Here is a 24,092-nt window from a genome sequence, read left to right as displayed (position 1 = left end):
ATGAATTATAGATTTTTTTTTTTAAACAGTCTTCTTCCATACACAAAAACTCTGGTGAGGGAATAAGCTCAAAAATACAGACTTTGTTTTTTTTTTTGTTTTGTTTTTTTAAACCAACTACCAAGATTACAGACTTAAGCATAAACTACACAACTTCAAATATACAAAAAGATAGTAAACAGCTACAAGCACATACAGTATTTACAGCAAAGTCTCTTCTCTGTTGAACTCTACGGAGCATGGACCACATTCAGAACACCCTTTCTCGTTTTTCACTGTTTATTCGTAACTACGAAAAGGTTCTGGTGGTGTAAAATAAAGTCTGAACACAAGCTTCGGCACTCCCAGTGGTTCACATCAGTACTTGTTGAATCAGACGTCCCGATGTTCATTAGTATCTGTCACAGTGGTTTTAGCGTCCTCTCCCCTCAGGTCCAGGTCAACCTCTACCACCTCCCTCTGTGGAAAGGTGGGCACCCGAACCCCGGCCTCCCATTTCGGAAGTGCCTCTCTTCCCTGTCGTCCATGCCCTCTGGTCCCATGGAAGGATGTCGATGGAAAGCAGGGCCACGAGGAGGGAAGGGCATGGGCATTCTGAACCTCTCCGGTCGAAACATGGGTCCGCCGGGCATCATTTGCGGGGGCATGTGTGGCATGTTGGGAGGTGAGAGGAATGGAGGTAGATGAGGATTTCCCATGCCAGGGTGAGGCTGCAGAGGCGGCATACCCGGTCTGGGACTCTGTATGGCTGCTGGGCCTGACATGGTCATCGCCGTTGCTGAAGGAGAGCCCAGCTGGTTGTCACTTCCTACATCTGAAGGTGTGCCTTTGTCTCTTTTAGGATCCTGGATGGAGTCCTCTAGAGGTTTTACACTGCCTGCTGCAAAAAGGATAAGGTTTTATGACCCCCAGTGGGAAATTAAGTATTGTGGCAGCACAAAATCAAATAAAGAAATAAATAAAATAAACAGACCAGAGAGCAAAAGATTAAAGAAGTAACATAAAGCAAAGAACAGTGACAACATTGCAGCATAGATCTGTTCATATTATTATCAAGTCCAAAGAGATCTTTCATTAAACATGACTGCAGTCAAATACCCCCTTTAGATGAAGGCAGAAAAATCCACAGCATTGTCTCCTATATAAATGTCTCACCTGGTGCCAAGTTCGTAGGGTCAAACTCAGTGGGGATGAACGGGGCTCCTCCATGAGGCATGGCTGTAGGGGACAGCATGATGGGACCAGGGAAAGCAGGTGGACTCCCAATGGGTGCTGCCAGTTGAACCGCTGGCACCTGGAAGACAAAGAAACACAATGGCATCCCAATTAAGATTAAAGTTTAAAAAAAAAAAATCAAGAAAGCCCTCTTGGAGCAGTGAACTGAAAGAAGACACTGTATTAATATCTTCTGACTTCACACCATGAGGCAGCATCTCATTTGTATTTATTTTTGTCATGTTTGAAGATGAAAAAAAAAAAAAAAGTCCTCCCCAAGAGTCCCCAGAGGACAGTATTAATCATTCATTATAATACTCCAGAGCTAACCAGTCAAATTACATACACACAAAAAACAAAACAAAACAAAGCCAGACGTACACCATCTCAGGCGTCAAGAATCGTAAGAAGGTACACAACTGTGTGGTGTAGGGGTCAAAAACGGAGGCAAAGACACTCTCAACAGCAACCGGAGGCTTTGTATGGTAAAACAGTCTTTTTTTTTCATTTGATATAATCTGCAACAATCTGTAGTCAGAGTAGAACCATTACTTTTACTTCTCGCTGTATTACATTCTTTAAAAATACTGGAGCAAATCTGCTGGAATTCAGCTCACCCTAATTTATGGACACACTTTAATATTTGGATGTTTACTCTGTACATACAACACTGTGACATGGTGATGCATATTTATGAGGCTGGATGGACTCAATCCCACAATACTTTGCCAGAACACAGAATGATTAGACGACATTACGGTGTCACCAAATGTATCGGTCTTTCACTGCAAACACAAAACCGTCACCAAGTACGGCCAAGTATGTTTACGCAGGACATGATGAATTCTAGATATTCCATTTAGTATGAAGGAGGTCCAAATGCTGAAATAAATCTGTATAAAAATCAGGATTTTCCGTCGGAGGGGAAGAATTTCAGGTTCCAGACAGTTGCACAGCTTTGTAGTCATTTAGTATCGTACTGAAATTTACCGCTGGATCAAAGTACATGCAGCCGCTGTGCTACTTACCCATTGCTTACGCTGACCGCAGTTTGTGACACAACATCGTAACACCAGGCTCGGAACATTTTTTTTTTTTTTTCCTACACGCAGTATTCAGTCCACTGCCGTCCTCCCTCCTGGAAACAATACCCACAGACCCTTTTTACAGATTACAAATGTGTGTATTTAAGACAAAGGGTACAACCACCCCTGACAAACAGGGCCTGCAGTTGTATTTTTGTTAAAAATGTATTTCATTTTGTGCACATCCCTGCATCCCTATTGATTTGTAGACACTAACAGAAGTTAGTAGTCACCCTACATGGTAGGACGTTTGCTATTATGGAGGCAAATTGTAACAGGAGAGTTGGGAGTTTTAACTGGTGCAGCTGTTGGTGACTGCTGAAGGAAACCGACACTTGAGGCAAATTATTAGGATCAAGGATCAAGGAAATTTTATTTTCACATGCAGCAGGTACAGCTACAGTGAAAATTAGCCCCAACCCACCACCTGCTGATAAAAACAGTTGGCCAATTTAATAAACACACAATAAAACATTTGGGAAAAATAGAATATAAGAGGTGTTAAAAGGTATATATGTATAAAATTCCGCAAATACACAATGAACCCAATTCCCAGGGTGCAAATCACCAGCCTAACAATGCTGAACAATTCATTTATTTCCTATAATAGCCCCAAACAACCAAGATGTTAATCTAAGTTTCTTGTTCGTACAAGCATGCCTTTAGGATTTGACAGAGTTTTCCATTAGTTTGAGTTACAGCCAACACAATGGCTTTGCTCCCAGGTCAAGATAATGGTGGAGACCTGGGTAGGGAAGTGTTAAGTTCCTGAAAGGGTACAAAGTTCACAGATTCCTTGACTAGTAGATGAAAACAAACATGCACACACACACACACACACAATAATATAGAGACACGGCCCCCAAACTGCCACTAACTTTAATAGAAATGTATTTACATGTCTTGAGATATCCTGCTGACCGCCAAGCTAAGAATGAACAGAAGCTATGGCTCCGTGACTGAGGTCAAGGGTTTCCTTTTGTCACCAGTGTCTGATAATATCACTGAACTGCCATACACAAACACTTCAAGAGCTACATTGCACAGCCACGCCAATTACTTCCTTTTATCACTGACACACCGTAACTGTACCTGTGTATTCATATTGAGACAACTTTAAATGTATAAAACTCGTTAATACTGTAAAACTTGCAAATACTGATTTGAATGAAACTACCAAAAGTATTGGTAAAGCATGAAGCAACGCAGTCATTTTCTTCCCGGGCCTCTTAGCTGAGAAGATTATAATTATCCTATATCAAGAGAACACAAGCCTTATGCAAACATCCGACAGTGACTTCATGAAGAATATTCAATTTTGAAACATAAGAATGTAATTTATGTGTATATCAAATGGCATGAAACATACACATTGTTAATATATAATCAAATCTATAAATAAAAAGCTATCAGTGTTTGGCAAATGAAGTTTATACTGTAGTTATGATGAATGACTAAAGGATGACAAATGTTAGTAATGAAGTCACCGTGAAATCATATCAAACTTTTCAAAAGTAAACTGAACCACGTTCTGTTATAAAGGTCAGAATAAAGTATGTAAAGTAATTAAACTAAGAAACATTCATTATGCTGCATGTGCTGTACCATTTACTGCACTCATGGGTTATTCAATTTGATAAGAGTTATAATTACTGAGACACATATGATTTAAACATTTATGTAAGAACTTGATGCATTCATTTAATTCTAACTGGTCATTACATCCTAGATGGAAATAACGTGTCATGCATTCAACCTACAACCCCGAATCTATCATTAACACAAATGACATTTCTCTCCATGAGTGCGTGATAACTGCTAAACTCAACTCATAGCCAGATCAGATGCCGAACGATGCCTCAAGTTTCTGCCTTGAAACTCACTCCCTGGAGCCAAAGCTGGCTGTAGGCACACTGGCCACGAAGCAAGTTCACCTATAAATCTTCTTACTGATACAGATTTGCAACATGCTGTGGCCTGTCTGACCTCCCACTGCAAAAAAAAAAATCGGGACAACAAATACACAAAACTACCCCGACTGAGGCATGTGTTGAAAAATGAGCAGCAACAACGGATGTGTCTCGTGTCTGCAAGTCAAACAAATCACGCCTTAGATGGAAAGCATCCAATTCTGATCCAGCTAATCTTGAGCATGTGTTGTGGGATGAGCTGATAAAAGCCATCATTACTGGGATGATCCACAAAGTAACCGTTAATTTTTCATCAACCATACATATTAAAACTAAAGGAAATATTTACAATCCTGTCTGTGTTATTTGATAGAAATCACTTTTCATCTTGACTACTTTTAGTAAACTGACTGCTCTGAGGGGAAAAAAAAAATTAACATCTATAATAAGCCATTCAGAAATATTGCAGCACCTGACTTCTTACACCCAGTCAGGACTGTTCTCTGCAGGGAGATATTGTATGTCAGCTGCCTACCATGAAAGCATAGAAAGCGTGTTTGATCTAGTAACCTGTCCCACATCAAAAGATGTGTGAAAAAACAGGCACAGACACTCAATATACTTTTTGTTTGAACAGAGAATTTGGGGATTTCTGTTATTTCAATGACTATTTTCTTTCCCTGGAAACATCTAGTGGCCATTAGAGGAACTGCAGGTAAGGGTACTTACATTGGATTCAGAATTTGGCAGAGGTGGTTATTCCTTCACTCACCAGGAGCCAACCTCAGGTCAGTAAGTCAACTAGTTCTGATGGCGCAAGCTTTGTAATCTTTACAGTTAAAAAAAAAAAAAAAAAAAGGCATCTTTTTTCCCTTTGTGAATATGACAATAATAGTAGCCTGAAGAGACACGGTTGGACATTGCAGATAAAGATCGGAGTTTACTGGATTTGAGTGTTGCACTCGCTGAAGAATAAAGTGATGTTCAATCACCCAGTTTTCATTTTGATAGTTTGTCTGTTTTTCTGAAATGCCTTGTCACGCTTGGATAGCGGTGTACATTTCTGTCTGTCACAATGTCAGTTTTAAATCCGCCATTGGGGGGCACCAAAGTTGGAAATTTTGGAATCCTACACATAGTGGCTTTAAGCTTGACACTTGTACATGCCTTAATGTCATTTGAAGGGAGGAGGCACTGAGGGAGGGAGTGCAGGTTTTTTTTTTTTTTTTTTTAAGTTTCGGCTTTAAAGTTGCCTACAGCAGCTTTAAAAGTAGAGTTGTTGTTTTTTTTTAAATAAATGACTATAGCTCGATGGATGTGAAATGGATCCAATTCAGATTTTACCAAACTCAAAGACAAAGACTTTGCACTAAATGATTCCAACTCATTACCTGGAAGTATGAGATTATAGAGTATCATTTAGCTACCGGCAGCCAAGAAGTCAATCACAGAGGCAACATAATGACAGATCCCAAGCACCTGTCATTTTTTTTCTACGGGTCCGACCTTTCATGCTGTTTGACAACTACAAAGACACAATTGAATGAAAAAAACAAGCACTTTATAAGTCAAACGGCCTAGATCCAGTCAGTAATCTGGGGTAGCAACAGAGAGCTCTGCTCTTACCCTGGTGTCTTGCTCCATCAGCAGAAAATAGACGATACCAGCTGCTTCATTTCTCCTGCAGGTTAATTCCACAGAGGAAACCCCAACAAGCCAAGTAGCTGGGCGCTGGATCTTTGATCAGGACTCTGATGGGTTTCAACTCAGTGCATTCACTCGTCAATATAATTCCTTTGTTCTTTGTTTATACCTGCTACTTGTAAGCCATGTGAGAAGACAGTAATGAGGCAGCTCTACAATAACCTGGCATGGAGATCAAATATCTTTGATTATTCATTAGTGAAGAAAATGACATGGGAAAATTCAAAGGTCCATTTCATTATGAATGAGCCTTTCATTACCTTTCAACCATTCCACAGTATCATCCAAGAGCGGGAATCCCAATATCCAAAGATCATTTCTATAACACTCACCTTTGTGAGGACTCATGTGAGTCTGATGTTCTCCACACCTGGATATAGACCACTGTTGTATTACTTGATGTAACTGAAGAATTCCCCTCTTTCCGTGAAATGTCTTTTCACATGAAAACGACTGAAAGGAGAAGACTGCTCAGATTTTACATTAGAATCAGTGTTAATGACTGAGCTGCCTGAACCTAATCAGTAAATGTACGAAGGCTCCGGGGGTCAGACCTGTGATGTCTACAACATGTAGAATATGGAGCCTTTTCATGCATGAAAACATGTTCAAAAAAAGTATTATAAAGAAAAACACCTTAATCACTCATTCTCTTTACCTCTCCTGTGTCTAACACACATTCACAAATACTATATATTCATACAAAGCACAAGCGCAAATATGTTAAAGATGCAAAACCTTGAAAACGTAAATCCAAAAGTCAACCAAATGAGTAACTACTATGATATAGTAATTGATGATTAGAACAGTTTTAGTTTAAGCATAAAACTGTATCATAAATCTAAGTGATGGGTCATTTTAATCGTTTAGAAAATGCTGAAACTTTTGAACAAAACTTTTAACTGAGCTACATCCAACTAAAAAAAAACACAGGTTGAGACTGACTTCGCAATTTCTCATCAAAATTCTTCAGCTGCTGGGTAGAAACATCATAAATGCGATTTAACGTTTGTAATTTATGAATTTCAATTTTTAAAAAAGTACATGAACATTTATAAATGGACGGTCTATCGTTTAAGAGCCAACTGTTTAATGTAAAATGTGTATTACTTAATATTTTGAAGATTTAAGGGTTTTACAAATCACATATATCCTGTGATGTGTTTTTTTAAACAACTGTTAGGGTCCAAATGAGAAATGCAAGTTTGATTTATTCAGTTACAGAATGCTAGATTACTGGCTGCTGCATTTTGTAACATTTTATAACTGTATTATTTTACATTCTATATGTCCTTAAAGTTCATGGTGCTCAAACAAAAAAACAAAAGGGGAGGGGGGGGCTTAGGATGCAAAAAAAAGTGACAGATTTTAATATGCTCAATATGTGCACAAATACAGGCACTACATGGCATGTAGAACACAGAAAAGGCCTGATCAGCAGCTAGTGTGGATTGCAATGCTTTTTCTTACGGCTCCCTCCCCCTTTGTTTGAACACTTTCATTGAACTGCATGGGCCTATTTCTCCACTGTTGCTTCATGGCTTCCTTAAAATACAGAGCAAAACACGTTTGCAATGCTGCTTGATTTATTAGTTTTTTGCTGACTATTGCTCTTTTTTGACAGTTTTCTTTGCAGCCCAATTCCATTAACATATATTAATTTTATGTTTTATTTCATGATTTTTGTCTTTTTATTATAGACAGTATAAAAAAGGGGGTCCCAAAAGAACAAAATTATATCAAAAAGGAGACGTGCAAGACAATTTAAATACAGGGGTTGACATTTTGAAATACGGTCCCCGTGTATATAAGTTAAAGAGGTGTCTACTATGTGCTAATTAGCAGTAAAAACTTTTTATGCTTGCCTTGGCTTCCAACTTTGTTTTTTTTACCTTTTCATTCCAGCAGTTTGTGAAAAAGGTCTGCCATTACATTTTTTTGTGGTATCCGCTTTACTTCAACGTGCCTGGTTACCTGTAGGAGCAATAGCAGATAGTTGCACTGGAAATGTCCTGTGATGTTGTCTGTCTGGTTATTTAGGGCTCGGAACATTGTAGAATACTTCATCATCATCATCATCCTCTTGATGCCTCTGTACCGGATGAGGAGCCAATTTTGGCTTGAAATGTTGTGCTCTTTCCAAATGTAATAAAGAATTTTTCTTTCCTTAAAGGGCGAATTCTACAGCAGAAAGTATCTAGTAGTCCTTGTAAAACAAAGTATCTTTGTTTTTTTTTGGACTGAGCACCTTGACATGAAAGATGTGCGTGTTTTGCACATCTGTTTGGTTATTTCACTATGGAAAATTGATAAATACACTACCAAACATGTACCCAGGGATGTAGACATCCAGGGTCATGATTTCTTAAACAATGTCAGTACATGAAAGAAGTTGTTTTAAATTTTCTGACCTTCCAATGAAATGCTGAACTTGTACAAATGAGCTTTGATTTGTGTGAGCTCAGACGCAATCATCTTCAAACAGTGCAAGCGCATTACAGCCAAGATGTGAGGAGTGATGTTTGGCATCTGGCATGAGATTAGGCAGCGTAGGAAGTTGTGTGCAATTCGCAGGATAGTATCTTGGCCTTGCAGTGAAGAACAGATTTTGGTACCAAACAACTCTCCAGACATTTTTACAAAGCTCAATCCTGCAAATTGAGGTGGGACGGGAAAAAAAACAAAAACCCTCTAAAAATGAACCACTGTTGGGGGTCCAGGGGAATACTTCTGGGAAGAAAGGTTTTACGAGTTTAACATGTCAATGGAGCATTCTGATGAATTCTGAGTTGAAAATATGGAATATGGGTAAAGATAACTGCTGTTCTTTTCAGTTTTTTTTTCTTTAAGCTACCGTGGGTACCTTGCAAGAGGTTTTTAAAAAAGTGTCCGAAGCTGTTGTCCCACTGTGTGAGCAGTTATTGCCTGAACACTTAAATTCGACTGCATGCTCACGTGGCGCTGGCTGCTTAGCCTTGTGTGTCTTTCTTGACACTTTTTCGTCCTTGATCACTTCTCTCCTCCTCTCTGCTCCACTTGAAGATGGCTGACAGTGAAACTCCATCCTTTTAGCGGAACATACACTGGCCAAGTCTTGTTCGTTTGTGTGTCTTTTGACTTCCGTACCACACACCATCATGCTTAACAGACAGAGGAGCCAGTCAAAAGTACAGTAGCTGGGATGTTCTGATCCAGGGAGCAAAGGTGATGAAATTCCAGCTTTTCTGGGAAGTTGACACGCACTGATGTTGGATAAAGGACAGCGACACGTCATGTGTGACACGACACGTAAATGTGTGCCAAGAGATTGTTGGTGTGTGGGATTATGTAGATACAAACATAGAAAACAATCGGTGTGGGTGTTTTGATGCATGTCAAACAATGCAGTTTGAACAAACAGTGTCACTGGGCCAAACAAAGCCAGAGTTAGCTGCCTTGAGTGCTCATGCGCCATGTCTTTCATCTAAAATGGCGAATTTTGACAAAAGGTGATATTTGCAGGTATTAAAAGTGGTTAGCCTGGTAAAAGCAACTTTTTGAAAAGTGTCTTAGATCCAAAGAACTCAAAAATCAAGAAATTTGGAGAGTCACTCTGTGGCTATGTAAGACTGCTGCCACGGAACTTTTTGTAGTGATTTGACCAAAATAAAATAGTGGTACACCTACAGACTTGAAAGGCTGACACGTGCAGATTTCTGTAAAATCCCATATTGCACAGATTAAGAGGGCAATTTAAAAAAAAAAAAAAAAAAAACGAAGGAGGCTTAACACCACAAGATTTAACTATGTATCATTTCCAAATTCACATTTTCTATGTTTTCCCAAAGGAAACGCTGTTATATCCAAGATTTGGACAGAAAATATGGCAGCTTTTCCCGCCGCGTCAGATCCAATAGAAAAACCTAAACAACAACATCAAGACCAGTGAAAGCATCTCATCCTTTTAAAGGGATACTCCCTGAAGGTGCTGTGATGAAATGCAGTTCTATATGGTGGCTGGCCGGATGTGACCTTCATAAACAGTAGAAAACGCAAATGTTTCAAATTGTCTTCAAAACAGCAACAAATAAGTGCTTCACTGAGACAAGTCTTTACTGCTTCCTTGTCCATTTTATATTCTGTAAAATGGCTAAGTTGATACATATGAAGGTCCAATGTGCAGTTTACTGATGCCATGTTTCCTGTTATTTTTGCAGAGATAAGAGGGAAACAACTTGCAACATGCATGTGCCCAAATGACTATGAACTTTGTTTTCCCTTTTGCTCCTGTGCTGGAGCTGAAATATTCAAAGTAGAGGTCTGGGTGAGATTACACCAGAAAAGTGTTGAGACCCACAAAGAAGTTTAATTTCAAACCCATTTGATTGTATGCTGCTCAATGAGGAGCAAACATGACAAGGTTTGAGGAAGTGTAAAATAATTAAATATCTTTGCTCATTAACCGCCCTGAATTTGCATTTTGCCATGAATGGCACTGTGATCGAAGCACTGCGGTAAGTTTGACAAAGACCAAGTCATTCATCCCTCACAGCTTCTAGGCCAGGTTTAGCACCAAATACATCTTATTTTGTGTAATATTATGATTGTGCAGGCAGACATTTGGACACACATCCCTATTTGCCCATAGACATTTGGTTTTATTCATTATTGCAAAAAAAAAAAAAAAAATTCATAATTTCAAGTGCTTATTTGAAATTTTGAATCTAATTTCAAGCTGGCATTTCCTTTCCATGAAATACCACTGTATAAAAACTTAAAACAAGTCCACAAAAGCATAGTGGCATCAGTGTCCCCCCCAAAAAATAAATAGTAGTATGCCTGGTCCTAATCATATTCTAAACTGATAAACTATTGCAAATGTTTGAAAGGCTGCAAAGCTGTCGGGCAAAGTACAGCCAATATCTTTTACTGATCCTTTCCAGTGTGACAGAGAAATTGTCATAGCTCACTCACCTGCCTCACAACTGAGTTCAAGACGAGAACAAAAAATGTTCAAATTACCAAAATCTAGGATTGTAGGAATCAGTTATGCATACCTGACATTTGTTGATACCTACGATTATGCCACGTGATATTGGAATAGTTTTGCTATTAGGGATTGTGGAGTTTTTCCCTGATTATACGATCAATGGTTCATGCTTGAGATCCACGTCCAGTATAAAGAAAGGCATATATAACTGGTCAACTAAAACCTGCTGTATGTACGGCAGCACATGGACAGTGAATACAAAAGAGACAGAAACAATTCTGATCCTCCTCTTTAAGAAAGCTTCTTGGGAGTGACAGATGTGATTTGATTATAAGTAACCATTTATCCTTTCATGAACAATGACCCTGGCATAGTTTTGTTGAGCAATATTCCCCTTATCGAAACATGTCTTTAAAAAATTTAAAAGTCATATCTCCTGCCCAGTATTCATTTACAGTGGTTGGTTGGCTGGTTTAGAGCCACATTAGCATAAGTTGCTAACAGTGCTGTCGGCTTACCTTGTCTCCCACTTTGACACTCTTCCTCCAAATTGGACCTTTAAGTCCCACCAGCAGCCTACAGTCAGATACTGTCAGCCTCATGACATGTAAGCAACATTTCTTCCAAGTGAGTTGCTCAGTTTAGCAGGCCTGCTAAATACGGTAGATTGCACACAGTCCAGCTGGATCATGTTTTATTTAAGCCAGTCTGTGGACCATTTATTCACCATTTGGTCATTGGAGGACTTGGGGAAAAAAAGTTTTAAAATTGTAACAAGACTGCTGATTAAAAGTTAGATTTTCACGTCAGGTTGGATTATCACCTGAACTGTTGCAAATACTAATTTTTCACATTTACTCTGTTGCTTCAATAGAGTTATTGCAATCACATTCACATTCATTTTGTATATCCAATTATATTTTATCAAGTTTAGGGTTCACTCCCATTGCAAGAAAAACAGATAACCAAGAAACTGGTCCATCTATTCACTCATTTTCATATTTTTGTTGTCATTTTCTTTTTGATTTGTTGTCAACCACTGGTGGGTGGTTCAGGAAAAGTTTTTTGTAACAGATGTGAAAATATTTCATATACAATTACTGAAAACGTTGCCAAACTCAGACATTCTGGATAACATAGGTTAGTTACTGAAAACAGAGAAAGAGTAACAGAAATGCTTCCCTCTACACATACCACAGTAATTAAAGTTTTTTGTATTACCCACTTTATTTGAATAAGTTAAACTGCACAATACAAGGTTAGTGAGGGAAGATGCAAATATTTTGCAAAGAAAAAGGAAAAACGGATGGATAAGCATTGTTGAATTCAATGCTAATCAGCAGAGGAGCTTATCTGAATTGTGGCAAAGTCGATAAAAACCACCAGATTAGATGTGTCTGCTTATTTTATGACTCTGAAACAACCCTTATGAGGCAAAGAAAAATGTGAGTGACATTGTGGAAAACCCTATTACAGAGTAAATAACCTGATATTAATTAAAGACAGAAACATGAAGATTTCTCTTTCCATAAAGCAGTTAAATTCAGCACTCCAAAATACTATCATATCCCACATCTGTTGCACTCACCTTAACTGAGAAGGTTTTCTAAAAGCACAGATCTTGGGCAGCTGTGACATGAAACCATTACATGACTTCGTTGAGAAAGTGTGACGATAGTTGAGTTCAGTGTTCAAGGCCAAGCCACGACTACACAATGAGAAGAACTGAGTGCTCCCAAACTCGCTTAGAAAAGTACGTTTCTCAAAGCTTCAACATTTAAGTTTAATTATTGACGGGTGACAATTATTGAGCATTTTTGATCAAGTTTCTCTGTAGGGTTGGGTGAAAGTGTGAATAAATCTGATATCTATAATACACTGAATTTATCCAATTTATACTAAATCATAATCAAAGTAAGTATCTTCATATTTCTGCTTCATCAGCATTCAAGGTATCAAATACAACACATATAATTAAACTCTACACGAACAATTTGTATACCATTGTGTGGCTTTTCAAACTATCACATGGGTATATGTTCCATTTAAAAGGATTTGTACACCACCACAATGGATCTGAAATGAATCCATCACAATGCGATAGAAGTGTAAACTTTCAGCTCTAATTCAAGGGGTTCAACAAAAATATCCCATTAACCGTTTAGGAATTAAAGCCCTTTTTGTACACAGTCCCTCATTTTCAGAGGCTCAAAACTAATTGGACAATTGACAGTTTATCAGTTTCATGGCCAGCTGTGGCCTCTTCCCTCGTTATTTCATGACAAGTTAAGCAAGCATAAGGTCTGTAGTTGATTCCAAGTGTTGAATTTTTATTTGGTAGCTGTTCCTGGGAACTGTCAATATGCAGTCCAAAGAGCTGCCGATGCAAATGAAGGAGGCCATCATTAGGCTGAAAAAGCAAAACAAACCTATCAGACAGATAGCAGATACTTTAGAAGTGGCCAAATCAACAATTTTGTACATTCTTAAAGAGAAGGAATGCACTGGCGAGCTCAGCAACACCAAAGGCCTGGAAGACCAGGGAAGAAAACTGAATTGGATGACCGCACAATTCTTTCCTCGGTGAAGAAAAGCCCCTTTCGAACATCTAGCCAGGTCAAGAACACTCTCGAGGAGGTAGGCATATCATTGTCAAAGTCTACAATCAAGAGACCCCTTGTTACCATTGGTAATACTTCAAGACAGACAGGCCAGATTAGACTTTGCCAGAAAACATCTAAAAAAGCCTGCCCAGTTCTGGAACAAGATTCTTTGGACAGATGAAACCAAGAACAACATGTACCGGAATGATGGGAAGAGAAGAATATGAGGAAGGAAAGGAACAGCTCATGATCCGAAGCCACCACATCATCTGTCAAACATGGTTGGAGGCAGTGTTATGGCATGGGCATGTATGACTGCCAATGGAACTGGGTCGCTGGTGCTTATTGATGATGTGACTGCTGGGAGAAGTAGCAGGATGAATTCTGAAGTGTATAGGGCTAAACTATTAGCTCAGATTCAGGCAAATGCTGCAAAACTGATAGGACATTGTTTCACAGTACAGATGGATAATGACCCAAAACATACTGCAAAAGCGAACCAAGGGCTTCTCAAAGCAACAAAATAAAACATTCTTCAATGGCCAAGTCAGTCACCTGACCTCAACCGAACTGAGCATGCTTTTCACTTACTGAAGACAAAACTGAGGGCATAAAGACCCACAAACAAGTATGAACTGAAGGCAGCTGCAGTAAAGGCCTGACAAAGCATCTCAAGGGAGGAAACTCAGGATTTCGTGATGTCCATGGGTTCCAGACTTCAGGCAGTCACTGACTGCAAAGGATTTTCATCCAAGTTTTGAAAATAATTCTTATATTTATAATTATGTTAGTTTGTCCAATTACTTTTTAGCCTCCAAAAATGCAGGCACTATATATAAAAATGGCTGTAATTCCTAAACGGTTAATGTAATATTTTTGTTAAACCCCTTGAACTAAAGCTGAAAGTCAACATTTCAAATCACATCTTGATGGATTTGTTTCAAATTCATTTTGGTGGTGTACAGAGGCAAAACTACAAAAACTGTGCCACTGTCCAAATACATATTTGCCTGACTGCACAGATAAACCCAAATACTGGCCAACAGGTAAATTTAACATCAAATCAGCTGTCATTGCTGGCTGACTATTTTATCTTGGCCTCGACCTCAGCACCCTATTTCAGCATAGGTCATTCACAGTAAAAGGGCTGATACAATTAATACTGACCAAGCCAGTGGGTGATAGCATCACCATTAAGCCTTAATGTTAAATTCTACAAGATCACATCACTATAAGCTTTGATTGCACTTTGTCAAGTATTCTCTTATCCTGACACCCTTTTTATATCACGACTGAAACTGAATATCATCATTCATTTTTTTTAACCTCTATTTTTGGCTGGCATGGTGAGTATCTTTGCTTCAAATGTCAGTGGGTTTAACCATTGGTGAATTCCACCAATAACATAGCAGAAGCATCAGTAATGTTACTATGGTTCTGTATTGGAATAAGATAGGTTGAGCATCAATTTACTGTATAACAATGATTTGACTGTTGACTGGAACTAGGTTTCAAGTGTACCAGTACAAATTTTTTATAAATACTTTTAAGCCAATTAGGACAAGTTATTTCCTGTGCCCATGGTACATGTCCCGATATAAGCTTTCTAAAGCTAAGTAAGCCTTAGAAAGGTGACATGTGTGCACCTTGAGTATTTTTCACTTAATGGGACAGTCTTCAGTACTTTGTTTTCCTTACATTGTACTGAAACTAGAACTTATCACATTACTGAGTGATTTCAAAGATTTAGTCATTCACCTGGGCAACTTCTTTGAATTTAAACTTGCAGTGACTTGTGAGTTTTTTTCGAGAATATGATGAGAGGGTTGTTCAGATAAGCTCCACTACTCATATGCAACAATCATTTATTTTCCTTACTGCCTCCACAAATAAGACTGTGAAGTAAGCCTCCAACACCAAGGTCCTTAAACCAATAAAATAAAAGCACTTGTAATATTAAAAAGAAGGTGTTTAAAGACTGTATTAACATTACCTGAATGTGAGCAGTGACCGTTCCATCTGCTGGTACACTTTCCAATGCTCCATTTACAGCTGCCTGCTTATTGAGGTCCATGGCATTATTCCACTCTGTCAATAATGGAAAATGTAATGACAAAATAAGGAAAGCTGCATCTAGCAGGTGAATCTTGCCCATGCTAAAGGAACAGCTAAGTGTTTACCTGGATTAAGTGTCTCTGTGTCCAGCATACCCCCTTCCCGATAGCTCTCCAACTCCTCAAATTTGACTTTGCTCCAGGGAATGTAGGTAACTCCCCGCTCCACATCCCAGAACTTTTTGTGGGCCGATTTTATACCTTTGTTCAAAGCCCAAGCAATCTAGGCAAGAATGACATTAGGTATATTCATCAAATTATCAAACAAAACAAGTTATACAGAACCAACATATAACTGGAAATAAAAGTAATATGCATAGGGGAACATGTACCTTAACTGGCTTCTGATTGACTTTGTATGACCCCCTACTGAGCTTGTTTAAAGCTGTATAGGCATCTTGTCTGTGAACCATAACAATATAGGCGCAACCCCTCGGAGGAATCATCTGAACACAAAGAGCAAAAAGCAATAGTGAAATACAGGATAACATTAGTTTTAGATCATAGAGGCTTACAAGTAACTTGGATGTGAATTATCCAAACTTACATTGATGGACTCAATCTGGCCAAACTCTTCCAAAAGGGACATCACATCAGATTGCTGAGTTTTCTTGTCTAGCTGCCCAACCCAAAGCGTAGTGCTGCAAACTACAACCAAGAACAGATTAATAACAGTTTTAGCATGGGACTTTTAAATGGGACTACTTAATACTCAGTTTTTATTTTAAAGGAATATGTTGGACAGAGTTTACACTGGAATTTACAGTTTAGTTGTAATATTTTATCATTGTCCATGGGCAACCAGAGAGCATGAAATGGTTGTCACATCTAGTTGTCTGGCTCATGTTAATTTATCTTGTTTCTTAACTTTTGTATCTCTAGAAAACATGAACCAATAGTTTGAAGTAAATTACACTTTATATAAACCCATGTTTGTCTTTACATGGATTTGTGATAGGACAAACCAAAAAAAATTACGTTCAAGAAAATATGTACATATAACTACTTTTGATGTCACTTTGATGTGTATAGACCGGTTGCATGTTATCATTGTGCCCCAAATATGTGAGATTACACTTTGGCAAAAAATTCCATTGAACTGCAACCAGATGTTTCCATGCCAAGCATCAATTTCAATTTCCCTTTTCCTTTTGGCCCTGAACATCTTGTCTTGTCTAGTGCCTTTTGTGTCAAATATGTCCACATTTTAACCATGCACAGGTTATAATATCCTTTGGTACAAGAGGTGAGCTGATCCTGAGAAGTGGACATTTAGATCACAATACAGAGGATTACCAAACAGCAGCAGATTATTCTTCTTGTACAAAATCCACAGTCCTCGTTTTGTGTAAAAATGTATTCCATTGTTTATCTGAAACTAATATTAGGCCTCAGCTCTAATTCAAATTCAGTATAATTTCTGATGCACAAATAAATAGATAAATAAACCAGTTCAGAAATTTCTGATAATGGCAATTGTTTGTTACAGTTAGATACACAGCAATGTTGTTTCAAAATATTATATTGATCACTTTTGAAATCAAAGTGGTTCTTGTCTACATGGTAGATATTGTAGCTGCAACTTGCATGTAGTAGTGATTCCAGGAGTTCTATGTACTGCATCAAAGGTGACATTGACAGGTTTGTTTCGGTTGTAGCACATACCGCTGAGTGTCTGGGTTTTTATACTGGGAAGACCTTTCTGTCTGCGCTCTCTGTCCTTCTCTCTTTCGCTCCTGTCTTGAGAACGAGAGCGAGATCTCCAGCGCTGTTCTCTGGAGTGAGAATGAGAGCGTTGATGCCTTGACCTTCTTGAGCGGGATGAAGATCTTGACCGTCTTCTCCTGGGAGATCTGGAGAAGAGGAAAAAAAAAAAAACCACACACACACACACACACACACACACACACACACACACACACACACACACACACACACACACACACACAAACACAAACACAAAGAGCAACATGGAGTCACCAAGTAATTATGCAAAAAAAAAAAAAATTTAAAAAAAAAATTCCTTTTCAATATTTGCTGAGTAGGGAAATGACAACATGAATGTCCATGACAGCAGCTGAGAGTATCAGTGCCTTCCCTGCACAAATTTGCTCCATGTTATCTGATTTGTCATTTACCCTTCAGCAGATTATCACTCTAGCAGACAATCAAATTATTTCTTAGCCCACGGTGACAAAATAGGATTTGGCAAGCGCAACACATGTCCCAGTAAAAACATGACTGCATTTGAAAATATCTAACTGAAATATTCTTCACCGTTAACTGTGATTCGCACAGCCTCTTACCTGGAACCAGATCTGGATCTTGATCTCCTGCCATAGCCTCTGTGTCTACTCTCCCGTCTCATATTTGAGTCTTCTCTTGAATTTCCCTAATACAATGATGACATAACAATTTAATTTTTCCAAAATTAATGACCAGAGGGTTCCAAGTTCCAATTTAAAGAGCTCACACCACAGGTCTCAAATTCAAATGTGGTACAACACAGAAACTTCCTTGCCGATTAAGGCAGCCATAGCATTGTCTTGTTTCAGCTGTGCCAGTAAGAAAAACTAACTTGTGGAAAAAAAGTTGACATTCAAATGCAAACACAGTGACACTTAAGCTGAAAGCTGAAAGTCTCTCTCTCACATCGCAGACATTCAATTAGGTTCAACTAAATTGGGTCTGAAAATTTACCCGCGATTGTGAATATGCCTCATTTATGGAATGACATCCATCTGGCATCATATAATGTTCACCATGACTCATTCCTCCACCTTGCTGCGGGATGACAAAAGAGACAGCCACAGAGGAAAGGTAAAAAACAGACACCAAAGGGCCACTGACCACAGTACACTCTGCTTGGAGCTCCACACAGTTGATCCTTTATATAATCAAAACATGAAAATTTGAAACATTCGTCATTATAACTTTATTTTTGGCATGACACCTCATAGGACGAAGTTTGAAAAGAGCAACTTAATTTGCTTAAAGCAATTTGTGGACAGCATGCTGTTATTGTACTAAAGAGTTGCTATATTTTAAAGTTAGTTGAGTTATCATATAAAGTAGTTATAACTGAATACCTCTATACCACCAGTCTGTCCCATCATATGTGGATGAACGTTCTCTGTGTTGGGCATCTGACCAGGAAACTGGTTAAATACATTTTCAGGAATGCATCTGTCATGATAGAATATACAAACAGTGAGTCGGGATTTTACAAACCTACAATTACAATAAAAACACATTAAAATAAAACAACACCAAAACAAGAATAATTGTAAGCCTTTTGAATGGCAGACATTTTGACTTGTTGTAGCGCAGATAAGGTTAATAACATCCATATTCATTTGGGGATTCCAGTTCCACAACCTTGGAGTTGTGAATGTTGGCTTACTAAGAGATTGTAATATAACTGAGTGATCAATAATGTTCTCAGTTGCACCTGTGCTTTCAATGCTGTGACAAGTCAACATCTGCGTAATAGGCCTATTACCACTCACTGATGTATCAACTGGTTTTATGCACATTATGTATATATATATAGAAGAACAAAAGAAGGTTCACTGGAGTATAAAAACTTGACACAAGATGTGACATTGTGGATGCTGTTTTGTTTATTCATCCATTCTCTCATTTTCTCTTCTTTAAATTACATCTAGTACTATTTCCCCAATGAAAAAATCCAGAATCAATTAATGTGCAAATATTTTTTGTTTCAAACATTAACTACGAGACACAAGCTGTCTCCTCCTTCACTGAAAAGTCCGTTCTCTGTGTCATTTGCACTGAGGCTTCAAGAGTCCACATTACATTTGTTTAAGTTAAATACTGGATCAGGACTGGCCTTCTAAAGGATTTGTTATGTCACAAAACTGAGATTTAAGGAAAGCAAAGGGTAACTTTCTCCCTTTAGCAGGTGAATGTAAAAACAGCCTTCTAGTGTCTGGACATACATCGTTCTGCACCGTGACAGTAAAACATCAAAGTAAGGGAACAACAATAAACATAAAACTTTTTTGAGTTAAGGGGGACTTTAACCTGCCTCTGCTCAACCTAAAAGCCCACAAAAATGTAGATCAATAAACATAACATTTTCAAAGTATCAACATAAGAGAAATTTTAGTTTACAGAAAGACACAATGATTTTCTTTCTGTAAACTTAAACTCTGGATATACTGGATTCAGTTTAGGACATAACAGTAGATATTGTGAAAACAGTAGTGAATATTTTACTAGATGTTAGCTGCAATGACTGCAAACTAGATATGTTATTTCAGCTGTCAAAGGTGAAATACCTGCAAAGGTGAGATACTGTATACGCAACATGCTTTTAATTGTTAACCTAAAAAACAATGCTGTGTTGTTGTCCCTGCACTTACATAAATACATAAACAGAACACACAATAATTGTATCGGCATAAATGCATTTTATGAAACTCACTGTGACTGGGCACTCTGGTCTTTAGGAGTTATATCCTCAGGTTCATCATCATAGTCAAAACGATCAAGGAGTTTCTGAGGGAAATAAATAAATAAATAAATAAATAACTGACAAAAGTAATTTGGAAATGTACGCAACAGGTTATGTTGTGACACTGAGTTACACCATTACCTCAGCTAAAGAGCTTTTCTTTTCTGTGTGTGCACTGTACGGTTTGAGCTGGGCCACAGGCATCTGGGGAGGGTGTGGTATGTCGTTTGCGATTGTTGTTGCCAGGGTCTTATCTGTCTGCTGGAAGTTTTGGAGCATCCTCTGTAGCTAGAAGGGAGAGGGAGGGAAGGAGGGGTCACTCAGAGTTAAAACAATTCTTTACCTGCCATGATCCAGTAACAAGTGTACGATATTTGTAGAACTGCCGGAGTAAATAAACCAATTTACTGCTCACCTCCTGACCATGGGGGGACTGAAACAGCTGTGCCACAGCAGCTAAGGCATCAGGAGTGGGTAGCTGGGGCACAGCAGTCACAGTTGAGGCACTTGTGATAGGAGGCTGTATCTGTGGTTGGGGGTCAGCAGGAACTGTTAGGATACAACGGTATACAGATACAAGAAAAGGATTAACATCTTTTCATAATTGCATGCAGTTTATGAAACAGTGGACAAAGTACGGGCTCACTTTCCTTGATTCTCAGGTAACACTCAAGTGCATTGTCTCTCACTCACACACACACACACACACACACACACACACACACACAATGCTCAAAGATAATTATATTCATTTCTCTACCTTCCAATGCAGGTGGAGGTACAATGGCTCCATTTGCCATATCCATCAGAGGCTGAATGATGTCCATGTCGAACACACCATTCTTCTGCCAGAGGTTCAGGACACGGACAATTTTGCTCTGAATTTAAAAGAAAAAAAAAAATCCCACTTTTGAGATATTTATTATAATTCATTTTAATTATATAAAATACCAAAAGCAAAAACATAGAGTACCTTATCATCCTCTGGGCAGCGATAAAGATTTTGGAAGGTATCTGTGAAGTTCTTCAAGAATCTAGGCCCAAATACATCCTTGTCAACACCAAACTGATGGCGTGATTGTCGAACGATGGAATCAACCACATACAAACCAGGGACTTTTAATTCTGGCTTGCACTGATGGAAACAAAAAAATAAAACAAAACAATGACAATATATTCATACTGTGTCATGACAAAGGGAATTTGTAAAGTGCACTCAAACGTTTAATATAATGTACAGTAAGGAGCTTTATAGTACCTACCTTCTTGATGAACTTTTCAACTATCTGGACAACATGTTTGTAAAGCTAATGAAAGAAAAAAAAAAACATCAGTCACAGCATATTAGATAATACTTTCATCATCCCAGGTATAACCATAAGGGTCATGAACAACAATGAAAAACTTTGATGATAAAATTGTCCTTTACGACATCAATTGAAAGATTAGCCTGAAATTTTTAGATTAGATGCTAGGTTATCATTTGACATTAAGTTAGATAAAACAATTAATTTCCAAGTTCTTCAAAATGTTTCAGTGCCCATTTAACCCACACAAACATCCCATTACCCAGTCATGTTCAGCTTAATGATGCCCTTGGAAATATCACATCTCAAAAAAAGAGATTGGTTTGCAAAACAGTAAGTGTATTATTCAAACTCTGAATTTTTACATCATTTACTCACAACTGTAGCCTGGAATAATGAAAAAAAAAAAAGGCATTCTAACATTATGCCATAGAGAATTAAGCTTTCAAAGGATTCGGACATTACCTTATTTAGTTAAGCTGAATGAAAACTGGAGACCCATTATAAAAATAAAATAAAAAATAAAAATGTTTGCAGAATTTCTTCAAACGACTAGCACCACAGATTCCAAGAGATATATCTCCATTTGTGTGCTCAATGAATCCAACAATCCACACTAGTTGATATGAAAACGATAATTTATAATTATAATATTCCTTGAGGTAATGCTTATCTATCCACAGGAAAAGCTTTTGATTTTTGCATGAAGATAAATATCAACATCTAGGACAAATCAGGTTAATTCTCATTATTCAGTTATTTACTCTATATTACAAAACCCACAGTTGCTTGTATCACAAGTCGAAATGTTGTGTGTAATGACAATGTCTTATTCTAAAACAACGAAATCAGAATGTCCCCACTTGCTTTTGCCACTCTTTAATATGATAATAAAACTGATACAGTATTCACTTTACCTTGATAGCTTTGATGGCTGACTTTGTTACAGACATCATTTTAGCACGGGATATTGGAGGCTTCATGTCAATCATGGAGAACAACTGATGGGTTTTGAAAAAGAATTATGTCAGTTAATTTTAAAAGAATATATACTTGTTTACAGTAACATTGAAAATCATGCTGTGTCCTGCTTTATAAAAAAAACTAGACAACACAGACACCACAAAACTAACAGCACCATGCAGCCCTTCCTCACTAGTAAATAAATGCGATAACTTTCCTAATCTGAGAAAACAGATGTCTTAAACAAGAATTTTGCATGTGATAAAGCATTGTATGTGTATTTTTTTCATTAACCCACAAATCCAAACAATTTCACATAGAGATTGTCCCCATTCTCACAAGACCTGGTCTTTTGCAACATTTCATTTACTGGAGATTCAACATGTCTGCTCTACAGAAAGGATTTCTGATCTTAGTTTGTGAAAAATTGAGAACTCACACAAAATCATATATGTCTGTAATCATATTCAAGCATCTACGATTGAGAACTGTTATATCCATGAGGGTGACACACTGACAAAGTTTATTAATTACCTTAGGCTCCACCTACATATACAGACATGTGAGGCATTTTTGACCTTTGCTATAGCTTGGATCTCAAAAATGTTAAGCAACTCAACTTCTAGAAGAATGGGTAAGAAATAAAAGTCATATATGACTCACTCACTAGTGGCGAGCAAATGTTCAGTATCTTGATTCATACATGGGGTGTGTGAATCAAGATACTGTGTCGTGCTAAGTTGAAAGTAGCACATAGGTTAATATAGCATGTACTCAGAGGTGACACTTAAAATGCACCACTCCCAATTTCATGCATGATGTCCAACCAACACAAACACACACAAGAAACACAGCAAGGCAAGACGACATGCCTCAGGTGCTAACTAAAATGTATTTACCAAACGTTATGCTTAACTTACTCATGCTGGTGTGGTGTGCGTTAACAACAATAGACTACGATGAACTTCCTCAAAACATGCAACATGAGTTGGTAGCGGGACTAACGTTACCGCCAGCAAGGACTAACGTTACCGCCAGCTTTATTTGTAAACCTGATAGCATGACCCATGACGTTAGCTAGTTATACAAGAGTGGGGTGTAAGGCTACAGACGCGGTTGTTATCCTGTATTCTTCTTGTGACTTTTCACCGTGGTCTCAGTGGTGTAAGTTAATAGTTAGCTAGGCACTGAAATCAAAGGCCTTGTAAGATTAACGTTTAAGCGTTGAACTCGACTGAAGCTAGTGGCTAACAAATTCCAACCAAACCATGTTTACGTTTAAAGCGACCACGTTCGACATATCTAATGTTACTTAATAAATTCAGTTGTTTAAGTTTAATATAGTTACTGTTGACGACAACATAAATTAGCCAACTTAAACCAGCTGACATTAGATAGCATTAACGTTAGCACTTGGGTCTAGCTCTTCGGAGTGGACTAAAACACGAGCAAACTTTACCTCCATGTTGAACGCGTTCACTGCATCCATAATGGTTTGTTGTATTGAAAACCGGGTTGACGTACGTGTATATTTCGTTACTCTACCCAGTCATAACCGTGTGAAGTCATATAGCTACCAACATAACAACCAGCAACGCTTAAATGCTCAATTGTGATTCTAATTTGGTCACATTGCTAGCCAAAGCTCTGCTCTGCTATGATATGCTATGCTATGCTATGCTAGGAATTGCTACTACGCGGTTCCACCCAATGCGTGACTGCGAGTCCGTCGGGGTGTGACG

The 24,092-nt window shown here is 38.2% G+C and overlaps 1 protein-coding gene across 2 annotated transcripts; it reads right to left on the bottom strand.

The window, feature by feature from the left end:
* Nucleotides 1–12: 12 nt before the first annotated feature.
* Nucleotides 13–24,092, bottom strand: LOC120792300 (SR-related and CTD-associated factor 4-like). 2 transcript variants are annotated; one of them, XM_040131383.1, is made up of 18 exons: nucleotides 23,810–24,092; nucleotides 22,305–22,388; nucleotides 21,343–21,387; nucleotides 21,054–21,215; nucleotides 20,841–20,958; nucleotides 20,496–20,629; nucleotides 20,222–20,368; nucleotides 20,051–20,124; nucleotides 18,690–18,786; nucleotides 18,301–18,384; nucleotides 17,907–17,992; nucleotides 17,266–17,453; nucleotides 16,148–16,248; nucleotides 15,933–16,046; nucleotides 15,667–15,823; nucleotides 15,480–15,574; nucleotides 1,156–1,294; nucleotides 13–880 (listed from the first exon to the last, which is right to left on the bottom strand). In XM_040131383.1, exons 1-18 carry the CDS (start codon nucleotides 23,837–23,839, stop codon nucleotides 447–449), a joined length of 2,289 nt encoding a protein of 762 aa, XP_039987317.1. In that variant the 5' UTR covers nucleotides 23,840–24,092; the 3' UTR covers nucleotides 13–446. The 2 variants fall into 2 exon arrangements, with proteins under 2 accessions (XP_039987317.1, XP_039987318.1); XM_040131384.1 differs by lacking the exon at nucleotides 23,810–24,092 and adding an exon at nucleotides 23,271–23,780.

The sequence above is a fragment of the Xiphias gladius genome, chromosome 7, assembly GCF_016859285.1.
Source record: "Xiphias gladius isolate SHS-SW01 ecotype Sanya breed wild chromosome 7, ASM1685928v1, whole genome shotgun sequence".
Classification (NCBI taxonomy): domain Eukaryota; kingdom Metazoa; phylum Chordata; class Actinopteri; order Istiophoriformes; family Xiphiidae; genus Xiphias; species Xiphias gladius.
The sequence above is the reverse complement of the archived record's forward strand: the minus strand, read 5'-3'. Positions and strand labels throughout refer to the sequence as shown.

Excerpts from the sequence above, each read along its gene's own strand:
- LOC120792300 (XM_040131383.1), bottom strand. The coding sequence starts at position 23,839 with ATGGATGCAGTGAACGCGTTCAACATGGAG. Across the intron at positions 18,385-18,689 it reads GACAGACTGGTGGTATAGAG|CAAGGTGGAGGAATGAGTCA; the intron begins GTATTCAGTTAT and ends GTCATCCCGCAG. Across the intron at positions 17,454-17,906 it reads AGATCCAGATCTGGTTCCAG|ATCTCCCAGGAGAAGACGGT; the intron begins GTAAGAGGCTGT and ends CCTCTTCTCCAG.